The 14,484-nt window shown below is 34.7% G+C and overlaps 3 protein-coding genes across 4 annotated transcripts in view; 1 reads left to right on the forward strand and 2 right to left on the reverse strand.

The window, feature by feature from the left end:
* The window catches only part of LOC136035673 (tRNA modification GTPase GTPBP3, mitochondrial-like), a 287,196-nt gene that overhangs the window by 175,412 nt on the left and 97,300 nt on the right, over nucleotides 1-14,484 (forward strand). The window lies entirely within an intron of this gene.
* On the reverse strand, nucleotides 17-409 carry LOC136035796 (uncharacterized). The gene has a single exon (XM_065717768.1). The coding sequence runs from the start codon at nucleotides 407-409 to the stop codon at nucleotides 17-19; it is 393 nt and encodes a 130-aa protein (XP_065573840.1).
* LOC136035667 (uncharacterized) lies at nucleotides 653-2,945 on the reverse strand. The gene is made up of 2 exons (XM_065717580.1): nucleotides 2,811-2,945; nucleotides 653-1,161 (listed from the first exon to the last, which is right to left on the reverse strand). Exons 1-2 carry the CDS (start codon nucleotides 2,918-2,920, stop codon nucleotides 783-785), a joined length of 489 nt encoding a protein of 162 aa, XP_065573652.1. The 5' UTR covers nucleotides 2,921-2,945; the 3' UTR covers nucleotides 653-782.

The following is a 14,484-nucleotide window of genomic DNA, read 5'->3' on the forward strand; positions in this document are numbered from 1 at the left end:
TTATTTATAAATCAAGTCACAATGTGCCTCTCAATGCTTTTTCTCGCTGCCAAGGAACAGCACCCTCTACAGATAAGAAATAATCCATTAGTCTATTTCTAAGATCTTGATTTGTTCTGGAAGAATTGTTGCTCCCAACTCTGCCAAGCTGAGAAATCCCACTTCCTATTGATAGCTCTTGAATATCAGTTGGGGCTCCTCTAGTTGAAATAATGAAATTGTGTAAACATACAGAAGCAATGATTATTGCTTTTACTTTTTCAGGCTGTGCTAGTATTTCAGTTCGGAAAATTCTGAACCTCTGCACAAGTATACCAAACGTATTTTCAATTAGGCGCCGAGCTGTGGATAATCGGTAATTGAAAATTTTTTGTGCTTCTGAGAGTCTATTTCCAGGAAAAGGTCTCATTATATAACTACACAATGGAAAGGCTTCATCATCAACAACAAAAAAATGGAAAATTTTCTGTTGTTCCAGGCAATGGAAGTGAATCAGGAAGCTTTATTTTCCCAGTGTCTATGCCTTTCCCAAGATCTGACCTGGCAAATACACCCCCATCACTCTCACTTCCAAAAGCTCCAACATCTACATAAATAAACTTGTAATTAGCATCACATGCAGCTAATAGTATAAGGCTAAAATAATTTTTATAATTGTAAAATTGAGACCCAGACTTGTATGGGCACTGAATTCGCACATGTTTACCATCTAAGGCACCAATGCAATTTGGCAAAAAACATTTTGCCCTAAAAGTTTCACTGACACTTTTTAATGTATCTGATTAAGGCTCTTGCAGATACATTGGACTTAAAACTTCATATATTGCTATCATTGTATCTGATAATATCTGTGAAACTGTTGAGTGACCAACACGAAATTCATAATGGAGAGCTGCCATTGACATACCAGTGCCCAGATATCTTAGTGTCAAAGCAAGCTTCAGTTCTGGAGAGATTGCCTTTCTAAAATTGGTGTTTTTTTTTGTTATAAAAGGCCTCACTAAACTAAGCAATTCAACATACTCTGCCTTTGTTAATCTTACAAAATTTAAAAATTTCTCTTCATCATCTCTCATAAGTAAGTCATTAAGCAGTGTCAGATGGCCTTTCACAGTCCTCTCCCTTTCTTGTAGAATTGGATGTACCCATAGTCTTTTCTTCCTAAAAAGTAAATATATAAATTATAAACAAATTAAAGTAATATTCCTTTCATATTATAGTTTAAGCAAAAGACTGTTTGACTGGTCAATTCAGCTGTAACACAAACATAAAAATTTGAATTCAATTAGTACTTGTCAAAGAAACCAATGCTTTAAAACTATTTTGGTAATAACTGAAAATTAAAGGAAAGTAAAGAGTAATGTTAAGGCTTAGAACAATTAGAACTGCATAAATAGAAAATGGACACTGTGATTAAAATTTTATGCCAATGCATTTTACCAATCATTTTCACAAACCATGTGTACAAAAATTGTTAAGTTCTTCAAAATATATGCCAATGTTAGAATTTACCTGGATACCTGACTGACTGACCATATTTCGAACATTAATACAAAAAGTATAATTCAATCCTACTTTCCCTCACTATTTCTACCAACCAGGGCATTGAAGCATCCCAATTAAACACCCTATTTCTACCTGGGATTTTGTTCATGTTTCCATTCCCTAGGATACAGACTATATACATATATAGCCTAGGCTATATATATATATATATATATATGGTAAAATTCTAGTTTAGTGACTTCTTGCTATCTCGGAAAGAGGTTGCGTTAGGAAAATGAAACTTTCAGGGATTTGTCTACAGACTAAAGTATGTCCTGGGAAGGTATTTTGAAGTGCCTACCTCCACTCACTCTCCCTCAAAAGGGTCCTGACCTTTGATGACCTTTAAAAATATGTGCTATAAAAGTGAAACCTTGCAAAATAGATCTTCTGCTTGAATGAAGTACAACAAAATTGTTTTCAGCTTGACAACTTTGTTCAATCCCAATTTATAAGGTTTTAAAGATATGCAAATACATTTCCAAAATTTTGAAAAAAAAACCATTGATATGGCTCAGAATTTTACTCAAATAACAGTTTCATTTTCAGAACTAGTGGCAGAGAAAAAGCAACTGGTAACTGAAAATTAAGGTAAAATGTTGTTTTCTAAAAATTTTGATAGGTATAGACCTGCTATGTAGGCAAATTTCAGGGTCCTCTTGAGTGAGAGGGATTGGAAGTAGGTACTTTAAAATACCTCCCTGGGATACCTAGCCCCTTTCCGAGATAGCAAGAAGTCACTAAACTAAAATTTTACCATGTTTTTGGTAATATGGTAAATTAGCCCTTGTGTTGGGTTGTTGCCTCTGAATTATTTGTCTTTATTATTTTTTCTATTGTTTGGTAAATGACAACTTATACTTATTGACGACATGACTGCCTGTCCATGGATTATTCTTTATGGTTGATTGTGTTTGGCTATGCTGTTTGACCTATGTGATTGAATGGATGAGTAGGTTTAAGGCCTCATTCAAGTGCTGGTCTATATTAATCACTAATTTAGGAAAACAGTCTTCCTTTTCTCCTTCTGTCCCTTTTTTTTATGTGTTTTTGCTGTTGCATTGGTGATTTCTCTTTTCAAGATATATATATATATATATATATATATATATATATATATATATATATATATATATATATATATATATATATATATATATATATATATATTGCCTTCACGAGGCCATAGGCCCTATATGAAATTCAGTTAGACCAAATCATTAGTGGGTTATTCCGTTAAAACAGCATCTATAACTTTGAAATACCCTTTAATTTTCTTCTTTTGCTGCCTTAAGTGAAGAATTAGCAGCAAATCTTCATCAGAGCTACTTTCATTATCATTGACCATATAAGTGTTATCCATCCTCAATTCCATGATCCAACAATTCAAAATTTTTGCCTAGTCCTATTAGTCATTTTTCAATGTGAACGGCAAGATTTCAATGTGAAGAGACCTAAGTAAAATCACTTAACTTAGACTACTTAACTAAGTTAATTGATGCCAATGTGCATCCGCTTTAACTTTTAGTTCACCTTATATATCCCGAATCAACCCGGATTTCTAAATAAAGCACTGGGTAGACTGACCTCAGAAATGTTGCAACACAACTCTTTTTTTGATTATACAACATATGGCTTAATCTCCTGGCAAAGATTTATTATAACAAGGGTTTTTACCTTCAGTTTGTAATAGAAATCTGGTTTCGAATTGGCTTTATCCAAAAGTTTGAATCGGCGGAACGCAACTAGTTTTAAACTTCTGAAACATAGCTGTTGAGCAGCTTATTTGGTGTTAATTTTAAATGTTCATAAAGATATTGAAAGAAACAGAAGAAAGTAATTTAAGAATTACACAGGAATATAAAAGTCATAATAAAGTTCTCTAGTCTATTGGAATTGGTAGCCTATAAGAACATGGTTGAATAAAACATTTTGTGGTTAAACTGCAATTATTCAACTTGGGATTAGTGATACAAGTTCAAAATAATCAATTTAAGTGCTGTTAAAACGCTGCTTGGCAACAATTCAAGTTGTAGAAAATAGTAATACCTGAAGATTTTGATGGTTGAAAAAAAAATAACAAATTAATGTGAAGGTGAAAAAGTGTTTATTGAATTTTGGTAAATGCAAAACAGTGAAGGGACTGTATGGTTGATATTCAGACCACCTTTTAGGCTCTTTTATCTCCTTGAGATCTTGTGCCATATGAAATATTGCTTACTTGTATGTATGTGTTGTATATAGTGCCCTTATTTGCTTGTATTTTTGCCTCTTTTTTTACTTTATTGAGGTCTGTTTAATCGTATTTGTGCATTCACTTTTTTTTTTTTTTTTTTTTTTTTTTTTTTCTTTTTTTTTTTTTCTTTTTTTTTTTTTCTTTTTTTTTTTTTCTGCAAAGTAAGCTTGTCACGTGAAAGAAGTAATGGTTCCTGGTAGTCCTGGGAAGGGTGGAGGTTGTGGGGGAGTTAGAGGTGGACCCACTGTACCAAATTTGTTGGCTAAAGGTCATGATATGACAAAAATTACTGACACTAATGACAAGGGTATGCTAGTCCCTCTATCAAAGACTTCTGCTGGATATCTAGGGCGTAGATTGGCTGTAGCTCTAGGAAATGATTATGGGAAAATACTCCCACGAATAGGTCCTAGAGGCTCTCTTGAAGTTGTTCCAAAAAATCTAGACATTGCTAATAAGATCTTAGGCATAAGGGATCTCACATTGAATAATATAGTGATCAAATTTGAAATGAAGCCAGAAAATATGCTATACTCAAGCCGAAAAGGAGTACTATACGTTCCCAGGGACTTAGCTACTCCTGAAGAACTCTGTAAGGAGATTCAGCAAGTAGAACAGGTTACGAAGGCAACTGTACTAAACCCTCATCCCACATCTAGAGATGGTAAACCATACACTAGCTACACTATACATGATGACTTCTCTCAAGAAATGGATTTTCCTACAATAATTCCTATATGGAGTGCCCTCACTGTGGTGAAACAGTTCATACCAAAACCGTTGAGATGTTTCAAGTGCCAGAAATTTGGCCATAACTCTCTAAACTGTTGGGGTAAAGATACTTGTGGTATTTGTGGAGATAATCACCCCATGACAGCTTGCCCTGAGTTAAACAAAAACAGAAATGAACAAAAAGTAAGATGTGCAAACTGTAATGGACAGCACACTGCCCTCAGTAAAGAGTGCCAGGATTACAAGTTTAGAGCTGCAATTCTGAAAACGTCAGTCACAAAAGGTATATCATTCAAAGATGCAGTTCAAGCTTTCACTGACACCAAAGGGAAGACTCTGCACACACCACCACCAGCTTTAAACTTTGAACATTTTCCAGTCCTTGTTCACCCTTCAATCCCACCAGAAGCAAAAATACAGGAACCAATTAACAAGGAAGTTGTCTTACTGAGAGAAAAAATAGACCAACTAACCACAGTAGTGTCATCATTGTGCTCACTGATTGCTTCCAGTGTAAAGTTAAGCAAAAGCTCGAAGTCAGAGGTACAGAAGATCCTGTCTTCACTGAAGAAATCTGAATCCTTTGTTTCTGGAAATGAAACAGACTCAGAGGATGGTATGGATGAAGATAACTTTGTTCCAAAGAAAATTTTGTCCTCTCCAGAGAAAAAGACATTAAATAAGCGTGTTCATAAACAAAAAATCAAAGAATGACTACAAGGGTAATCCAACTAAACATTAGGGGAATGGGAAAATCAAAGGTAGTAGAATTGAAAAACCTTCTAGTGAGGAGTAAGCCAGATATTGTACTAATTCAGGAAACTTTATTGAATGAACAGAAAACTTCCCCAAATTTTAAAGGCTATAGCATGGCTAGATGGGATAGGAAGACAGGACCAGGGGGAGGACTTATGACTTTAATTAAGGATAATATCCCGTTTAAAATAGTAGATGATTTTACCCCAGGAAAAAATGAAATTGGGATTATATCTGTCAAAGAGGATGGAACGGATAACTGGATATCCGTTATCAACTATTATAACAGGACTGCAACTGACTTTGATTTTAAACAGTTCAAAGATGCTTTTCAGAAATGTAAAGAGAGGAAAATAATTGCTGGTGACTTCAACCTTCATAACCCAATGTGGGACTCAACATCTTCTCCAAATAATAATTCTAATTTACTGGCAGATTTTATTACTGATCCTCAAAATATGGTTTGTCTTATCACTCCAATAGATCTAGGTACTAGGCTAAACCCCTTAAATGGGAAGACTTCTACTATAGATTTAACAATTACTTCTTTAGACCTTTCAGTTGACTTTGAGGTTGTTATACCGTCACCCTTTGACTCTGATCATTTCCCAGTAATGTCAGTGCTTAATTTTTCTGCTTATAGACTTCAGTTAATGAAGTCGGTGAGTTGGAAGTTCCGCCAGGAGTCCTGGCCTGAATGGCAGAGAGAGGTAGACTCGGATCTGACGGATGTTGAACTACCTACCTCTGTTGAGGAGCTTAATGAGAAGTTAACTCAAGTTATGGTGAATGCTAGTGAAAGGGTATTTGGGTATGTAAAACTTAAAAGAAAATCTAGAAACTCCACACCAGGGTGGAATGCTGCATGCCAAAAAGCTTATAAGGAACGAAACACGGCAAGAAACAAGTTTAGAAGAAATCCTACAGTTACAAACAAAATTGAAATGAATGCAAAACAAGCCATCTTTAGGAAAATTGTTCCCCAAGAAATCAAGAATGGATGGAAGACTCTAATTGAGACAAAGTTTACGAAGACTACATCAATCAAAGAGTTGTGGAGGAGCTGGAAAATCTACACTGGACAAAGGTCTTCCCCAATATCTGGCATCATGATACACAACGGAACCACTGCCGCCACAACACCCGAGAAAATAAAACTTCTGAAAGAGTATCTAATTGCAAACATTCCTCCACAACTTTCTACTCAAAACCGACCCACTATGCAACCTACACAGGTCTTCCCTAAGAATGATATTGAACTTGTAGAACAGGATATTGATACGATTATTAAAAAATTAAAACCAGGGGCTATGGGCCCAGACAGGATTCACAATGAGATGCTGTCCAACATGTCCCCCCTGCTTAAGGCTTCTGTCTTAACTTTGTTTAATAGGTCCATCAAGGAAGGTTATGTCCCATCGCTTTGGAAAAAAGCTGCAATAATACCAATCCTGAAACCCCAAAAGGACCCTACATCCCCAAAATCATATCGCCCAATTGCCTTGACTTCATGCCTCTGCAAGCTAATGGAGAGACTGATAAAAAAGAAAGTTCTACCAGAAATTGAGAAAGTAGTTCAGCCAGAACAACTAGGCTTTCTGCCCCAACGCAGTACAATAGACTGTCTTGTGAGGCTTGAAAATCAAATAAAACAGGGATTCCGCCTAGGAAAAGAAACTCTAGCTGTTTTCCTTGATATGACTTCAGCATTTGACAGAGTGAATATGCCTACTCTAATGGCAAAACTAAAGAAGCTAAATATTAGCCCTCAAATCGTGGAATGGATTGGTAATTTCTTGACTGAGAGGAAAATAGAAATAACTTTAGAAAATCATTCGTCTGGCTTTTTTAGTGCTCCAAATAATGTGGGTCTCCCCCAAGGAGGGGTACTAAGTCCTTTATTGTTTTTAGTATATTGTCACGATATAAACTTAGATACGATACTGGGTTGTAAACTATACTTATATGCTGATGACATTGCAGTAGCTGCCTCCTCTCGAGATAGGGGATGCCTTAAGGCTTCAGTCCAAAAAGCCCTGTATTACTTAGAAAATTGGACAATGGAAAACTACATGTCATTTTCAACAGAGAAGTCAGTAAGTGTTCTTTTCTCAAGGAAAAATCGAACAAATGCTCAACCCCCCATTGTGTCTTTAGCAGGAGTGGACATCCAACATGCAGAGAAATTTTGCTATCTAGGAGTCTTACTGGATTCAAAGTTGCTATGGACTAACCACATCGACTATCTTGTTGGTAACCTGAGAAGTAGGGCAAACTTTGTCAATGCAATCTGCCTCTCTAAAAGAGGAGCCCCATATTCTTGTGTTTCAAAACTAATTGGAACAACAATCACCAGCAAACTGGACTATGGTAGCATGTTCTATAGGGAAGCAACTAAGCACAACCTCCAGAAACTTGATTCAGCTTTTAATCAAGTTCTCCGACGAGCTCTAGGCTGCTTAAAAACCATCCCCACCCCAGCCCTCTACTGTGAGCTTGGCGTCACATCACTTCAGAGGAGAAGAAATAATCTTCAAGCCCGTTACTTTCTAAAAAAAATGGGATCAACAAATCATATTGTTTATAAAGAATGCATTGCTACATGGAATCAAGATCTCCAGTTTAGACCAAGGTTTTCCCCTACAGTCTATAAATATTCTTGTCTGATGAGTAATGCTGGCCTTCCAGGCTTAGTTCCAACCCCAAATATAGATGACCTTTCCTCACGCTTCAACGGAATAGGTAATGTAATTAATTTAGCTCTAGATAATAGAATTAATGATTCAGGAACAATAATTTTAAAATTAGAGTGGTATAGGCTGACTCTGCAATGGACTGACTTTACTCACATATATACTGACGGATCTAAGTCGGAAATGGGTGTAGGCTACGCTTTTGTAGTCCCGTCAACTGGTACTTCTTGCGGATTTAAGCTACCTGACAAGCTTACTGTTTTTTCTCCAGAAATGATTGCTATTTATCAAGCACTTCTTTATATTAAGTCAAACGGTATAGTTGGTAGCTTTTTGATTTGTTCTGATTCTCTATCTGTATTAAATTACTTAGCTTTGAAACGAAATGATGCCAAAGAAACTGCTGCACAAATTGAAAAAATAGTTGATGACCTTCTAATACATGGTTATGATCTACAACTTACATGGGTCCCAGCACATGCAGGTATTCCTGGGAACGAGTCAGCTGACAAAATGGCAAAATGGGCTTGCAGAAATGGTGAATTGTTGGATGTAAATTTGTCCCTGAGTGAATATATTCAGGGTTATGAGGCCAAATCCGCAATTGATGAGAAAGCTGATTTCACAAGAAAGTCCACTAATACAATCTTGGATCTATATGATTTTAAGCCTCCTCCATTGGACCTAATTCACAGTGAGAGGAAAATTGCCACAACAATATTTCGAATCAGATCTGGCCATGCTAAAGTGAATTCTGTTCTCTTTAAATGGAATTTGGTTGACTCCCCAAATTGCATTGTATGTAATGTATATGAAGATGTCCGCCATGTTATAATGTCGTGTAAAAAGTATTATATCCAGCGTGAAATATTAAAAAGAAAAGTTCTAAAGCTCTTTGGTGCCTTTACTTTCCGTGCGGTGGTGGGTCATTCATCCGCCCCTCCGTTGGGCTCGTAGGGTGTCTGTTTCTGCACTGGGTTGTTTTATTAGAACTTCAAGTTTATTCGATGTGCTTTAACAGTCTTGGGTCATGTTGTATCAAGTCAAATGTTTATTAATGTATTCAATATATTGTATAAGTTTAATGTGTTTCCCACGAAATTTAATGTAAATTGTAATTTACGGCTGTAAATACTATAGAATTAATTAGGGTGGTCTGACGTAGGTGGCTATACTAGTGGAAAAAAATGGTTTGCCACCAATAAAGAATCTGCAAATAACGATTCTGATTCACTAATCTGAAAGTAGTCATCGTTTCTTAAAAATTCTCCATACACATTGTCTGGACAAGATTGATACGTACGTGACGGAGCTGATTCATGCTCCAAAAACGTTGGAATCAACAACAACAACAACAAGTTTGAATCTAATTTTGGTAGTCAAAAAAAGTATCATTTTTTGCTTGAAGGAAGATTTGTACCAAAGGTAAAAAGTATCATTTTTTGCCTGTTATAAAACTTGTACTAAAAAAGCACAAATTCTATGAAATAATTAACTTGCACTTTTAAATCTTTATATGTATAAGAGATTCTTATTTCAAAACTTTCTAAAGTAAATGAATGAGAGATTTGGTTTTGAGTTCTGAAAGGGGGAGGGGGTTTGCTGGTCCATATGTTACAGGTGGGTACTTTAAAATACCTTCCCAGGACATACTTTAGCCTGTAGACCCATCCCTGAAAGTTCTATTTTCCTAACCTAAACCCTTTCCAAGATAGCAAGAAGTCAATTAACTAGAATTTTACCAAAAAGGTATTGAGTGGTATGTACAATTTCATTGGTAAGTCAATTATGAACTGCAAAAAATTTACCAATATAATATTCACGAGTAGCCTATCAAAAATCAACTTCACTTTCATATCTCTAATGTGCAAATATAGCCTATATCTTGAATTGTGTATGCATGCAATGAATTTACCATTGTTTTGACCAACTTTTAGCCTAAATAAATTTGAGGAAAAGCAGCTTACAGAGAATTCAGTGTATCAGTATGTTGATATTCTGCTGAATTAACAACTGATTTCCTTAAATCATCTTCATCATTCTTCTCAATTACACTAAAGGCCTTTTTTCGCGTCAACCAAAGAGACTGTTTGAGCTCAACCACTCGGTGTGGTTGAGCTCAACCGCTGTTTTTGCGTGAAACAGTGACAAACCAGGTTGTCATGAAAAGTGATTTTGCGTGAAACAATTGACTGGTTGAACTCTAATTTAACCAGAACTGTCATTGTTTTTAACCGTAGGGTTCTACCATTCATAATTGTTGGTTGACCTTTTCAGGCGTAGATTTCGAAAAGAAGAATTCGTAGGCTATAAATAAGTCTATATAAAATAAGAATTATAAGCTGACAAATAGAATTCTAGCCACGCAAAAGTAAGGTTTAATTTAGTTTTTTTCGTATTAGGGCTATTTGGATAAATGTTAGGTTATATCCTTCAATTTGATTCACATAGGCCTTAAGACAGGAAGTCAAGAGTTTGAATATGCTTTTGAAAACTTATGTAGATACTTGGAAATCTTTGTTTCATCCTTTTGATGCTCTAGGCTTGACCTTAGCTTGGTAATTTGGCTTCAGAGATAAAACCTTGATGAAGCAAGACCCTAGTTGTTATAAAGCATTGTTAATCCAATTACTATTCTTACTAGATGCTCCAAGATGTGTTGCATCTTTGTCAGAACTCTTTACATTTCAGCCTTACCCTATAGGGCCATGGATAAATTTTCAGGTCAAACTCTAGTTTGGCTACTGTTTGCTATCTTAGAAATGGGTTAAGTCAGGAAAATAGAACTTCCAGTAATGAATCCAAAGCAAAAAATACGTAAAATTCTAGTTTAGCTAATTTTCATTATCTTGGAAAAGGAATAGGTTACAAGAATGAAACTCAGTAATTAATCCAGGGTCAAAAACACTCTGGGAAGGTACTGCCAGGCTTCTATGTCAACCCTTTTCTGATTTCTAAGTCTTAGATAATTGCTTACTCAAAAGGTCTATACCTATACTATAGAAATTTTGACAAAACAAGATTTACCTTAATTTTTAATTGTCAGTTTCTTTTACTCTGGCTTTAGCTCTTAAAATGCAATTCCTTTTATTTGAGTAGCATTTTAAGCCATATCAATATTTTTTTTTCAAAATTTAGGAAATGTCTTTGCATATCTTTAAAACCTTATAAAGTGGATTGAGGAAAGCTGTGAAACAGAAGTCTTAGAAGTATCTTATATCAAAATACACCTGATACAGTTTAATTTTTTAGAGATGACACAGAATAGCATTAAAGCTGAGTATTTGCTTTGCAAGAAATGTGTCCCTTCTGTTGTAAAGCATTTTGGATAGACACTAATCTAACCATGGGTGTATTGCTGTTGCAAATGGTTTTGCTTAAAATGGTTTGGAAAACAAATAGCAAATGTAAATTTGCTTTTTATCATTATTTAAGACTAGAATATCACAAAGCTATGCAATCACATTGCTTGTTGTATCTTAAGTAAATACAATCCCTGATGGAGCTTTGTTGATACCTGTCTTAAAATTAATTTGTCTAAATAAAATATATTGTTTATGGGACAGTAGAGAAAATGGCAACAACCATGAATTGAGTTTTTTTCAATATTTCTTTTTTCAAATAATAGTTCTCTGGTCACATTTGTGTTCCTTGCTAAGTTGTTGGCACTCTGGTTTAATCCTTTGTCCAAGGGGTACAGGTTTAATTTCTGGCATTCCTAGTGTATTTGGTTTTTACCAGCTAAGTATTCACCATGTTAGTTTGCATCTTAAGTAAAGCAATCCCTACTGGAGCTTTGTTGACACCTGCCTTACAATAACTTGTCTAAGTAAAATACAATGTGTATTGAAGATTAGTGAAAATGGCTGTAAATCCATCTTGTTTTTTTTTCAATTTTTTTTTTTTTTAATAGTTGTTCTACTCTGGTCGTAATAATGTTCTTGGCTAAGTGGAAAGCACTCTTAGTAAGAAATCCTTTGTCCATGGGGTACAGGTTTGATTCCTAGTATTGCCTGTTTATTTGTTGGGGGTCAGTGATGTTAGACAGATCCAAACCAGCTCTAAATAGGCAAATGGAGAAATATGCAAAAGGTAAGCAGGGAGGGTGTACAAAAGCACAAGATTTCTGGCCCCCAGCCCTTAATTGCAATTCTTGGCCAAAGGGTCACAAAGTGGAAATTAGCACTGCCAGTTTAGACCTTGATGTGTCGGTGCTGCCATACTTACTTACTTGCATATTGTTAATGAGTTTGCCCACATTTTATCTTCATTACTATCCCAAATCATTTAGACATTCAGCAAACTGTCTCAAAGCACAATTAGTATTGAATAGTTTTTGGGCCTTACTGACTTTCCCTTTATAGCAAAGGTTTATTGTTGTGTATAATGTAGATATTTTAAAGTAATCAATCATTAAGAATTCCCTTTTAGTTTTACCAAGTTTTTGAGTAATAAACCTTTTAAATTACCTTAAAATATTTGTTCAGGTCCTTTACTATTGGCTGCCCTTTATATTACAATAATGATTTAAATATATTGTGGTAACTAAAAATTTGGATAATCCAACCTATTTTACCATCTTAAGGTTGTTTACAAAGGCGTATGAAATATTTAAGTACTGACTTAGCTACAAAAAACTTCTAGATATAATAAAATGTAAGCAAGATGGCTCTTACTTTGACCATATCTATGGAAGTGCTAATGAGAGAGTGGGTCATTTGATGCATTTGTAGGATTGAGTGAGATGAGAAATGAAGTGTAGGTTTGATGAGAGATCGCTGGTGAATGTGATGAGGGATGAATGTTTTGCAAGATTTTAAAATTTTGGATAATTTCTCATGTTGACAGTAGAGTGCAGAAGTAAAATTTTGTATTTTTTTTTTCTTTGTTTCTGTTATGTTAGACAATGTTGAATATTCTAAAGTGAAGTTTCTTTTTTGTTTGGAATTGTGATGGCCCTAGGGCTTTAGTGCAATACAGATTACTAATGTTTATTCACTTTCTTTAAACAAACACAATGTCTATGTCTCCTAGCTTTAACAAAGTCAAATGTAATTTTAAGACCAGGGATTTCAAAGTAGGTCAAATGAACTTCTGGTAAAAATGAGCAATTTATGAAACATCTAGATTAAAAAAAAGTCTTTTAGACAACAAAGAAGACAATCGAATAAAGAAAAGTACCTTATATCATATTTGTTGTGCACCCTTAAGATAGAAATGAACAAAGCTTCAATTAAGATTCTGTTTTGTTTAAACAGACAGAAGGGACAAACCTCCAAGCTTTGACAAATACAATCTCACTTTGTGGCTCCTATCTTTTCAAAGGGGACTTTCTTTGGATTTTTTCTATCCAACTAAAACTGAAAAGGACAGCATGATATACAAGTGACCTTCCAATTACCCTACATAGCAAGAGAAAATCATTAAGTTAGGCTATGCTTTATCTCAATCCCCCTCCCAATGTGCAGAAATATGGCTCAAATTTCATATTTTCAATGCATTTAACCTCCTGTCACCTGTTTTTCTAGTTATTGTTTGTCACATTTGTTTAATTTACAGCTACATGGGATGAAGTTAGAGAGACAGATTGACACAACAAATGGAAAATAGGAAATTTCAGCAATACATTTTTATATTGGGAGGATTGAGGGGTAAAGTAGAGCAAAGTTGAATGTAAAATGTGTTACCAGCTATTATCTAAAAATTATGAAGCATGAATTTTTTTTTTATTATGTTTCTTTCTCTTCAGGTCCTTCTCTAGGGCTTTACCAAATCAAACATTCTATGCCCAGAAAAATTAGCAACAAGGTATAGTCTATATACAAAGGCTTATGTTATTTAACTATGAATATGGAATTTATATGGCAATCAGGAACTGGATACAGGCTAAAGCAAGTAAAAAAGAAAGAAAAAACTTCCCTAGTTAGCTCAGGAGACTTTTAATAGATTACTCTTCAGATAATTGCCTATGATACATAATTTAAATATTCACCCCTGTACAGTAGGGCGTTAAAACAATCTATCACAATGTAAGATACAGTATATTTAGATATGATGCTGATTTACAAATTCCAGGATTCTTTGTTGTAGTTTTCATAATTTTGTTGATAAAGTTTTATGTATTCATCATATTTTATTTTATGTCATTAACATTAGCCAAACTAAACTTCTCAATAGAACTTGAATGTGGTGGCTATAATGCACAAGTACTGCAAAAATCTTACAACCCATTATGTGTTATGGTAACTGTTAAGTGAGAAAAAAAATTTTTTCCTAGTTTAGCTTAATTTGTTATATTTTTGTGCTTTTCAGAAATATTTTGTTAGTTTTAGGCAGCTGTCCCCCCTCAAAAAATTCTTAAACATTTGCTGGTTTATACTTAACTAGTATTCTACTGAAAACAAAAATTAATATATATTTTGTATTGAAGAAATATAAAGCCCTTTGGATTTTTTTTTTATTCAGATTAAGCAGTTGATTTGGTCCGATTATTTGGTCCACACCCTTAAAAATGCTTGTGTT

The sequence above is a fragment of the Artemia franciscana genome, chromosome 14 (assembly GCF_032884065.1).
Source record: "Artemia franciscana chromosome 14, ASM3288406v1, whole genome shotgun sequence".
Classification (NCBI taxonomy): Eukaryota; Metazoa; Arthropoda; class Branchiopoda; order Anostraca; family Artemiidae; genus Artemia; species Artemia franciscana.

Coding starts and splice junctions, on each gene's coding strand:
- LOC136035796 (XM_065717768.1), bottom strand. CDS start 409: ATGAGACCTTTTCCTGGAAATAGACTCTCAGAAGCACAAAAAATTTTC.
- LOC136035667 (XM_065717580.1), bottom strand. CDS start 2,920: ATGGAATTGAGGATGGATAACACTTATATGGTCAATGATAATGAAAGT. Junction 1,162..2,810: donor CAAAAGAAGAAAATTAAAGG/GTATTTCAAAGT, acceptor TTTACTTTTTAG/GAAGAAAAGACTATGGGTAC.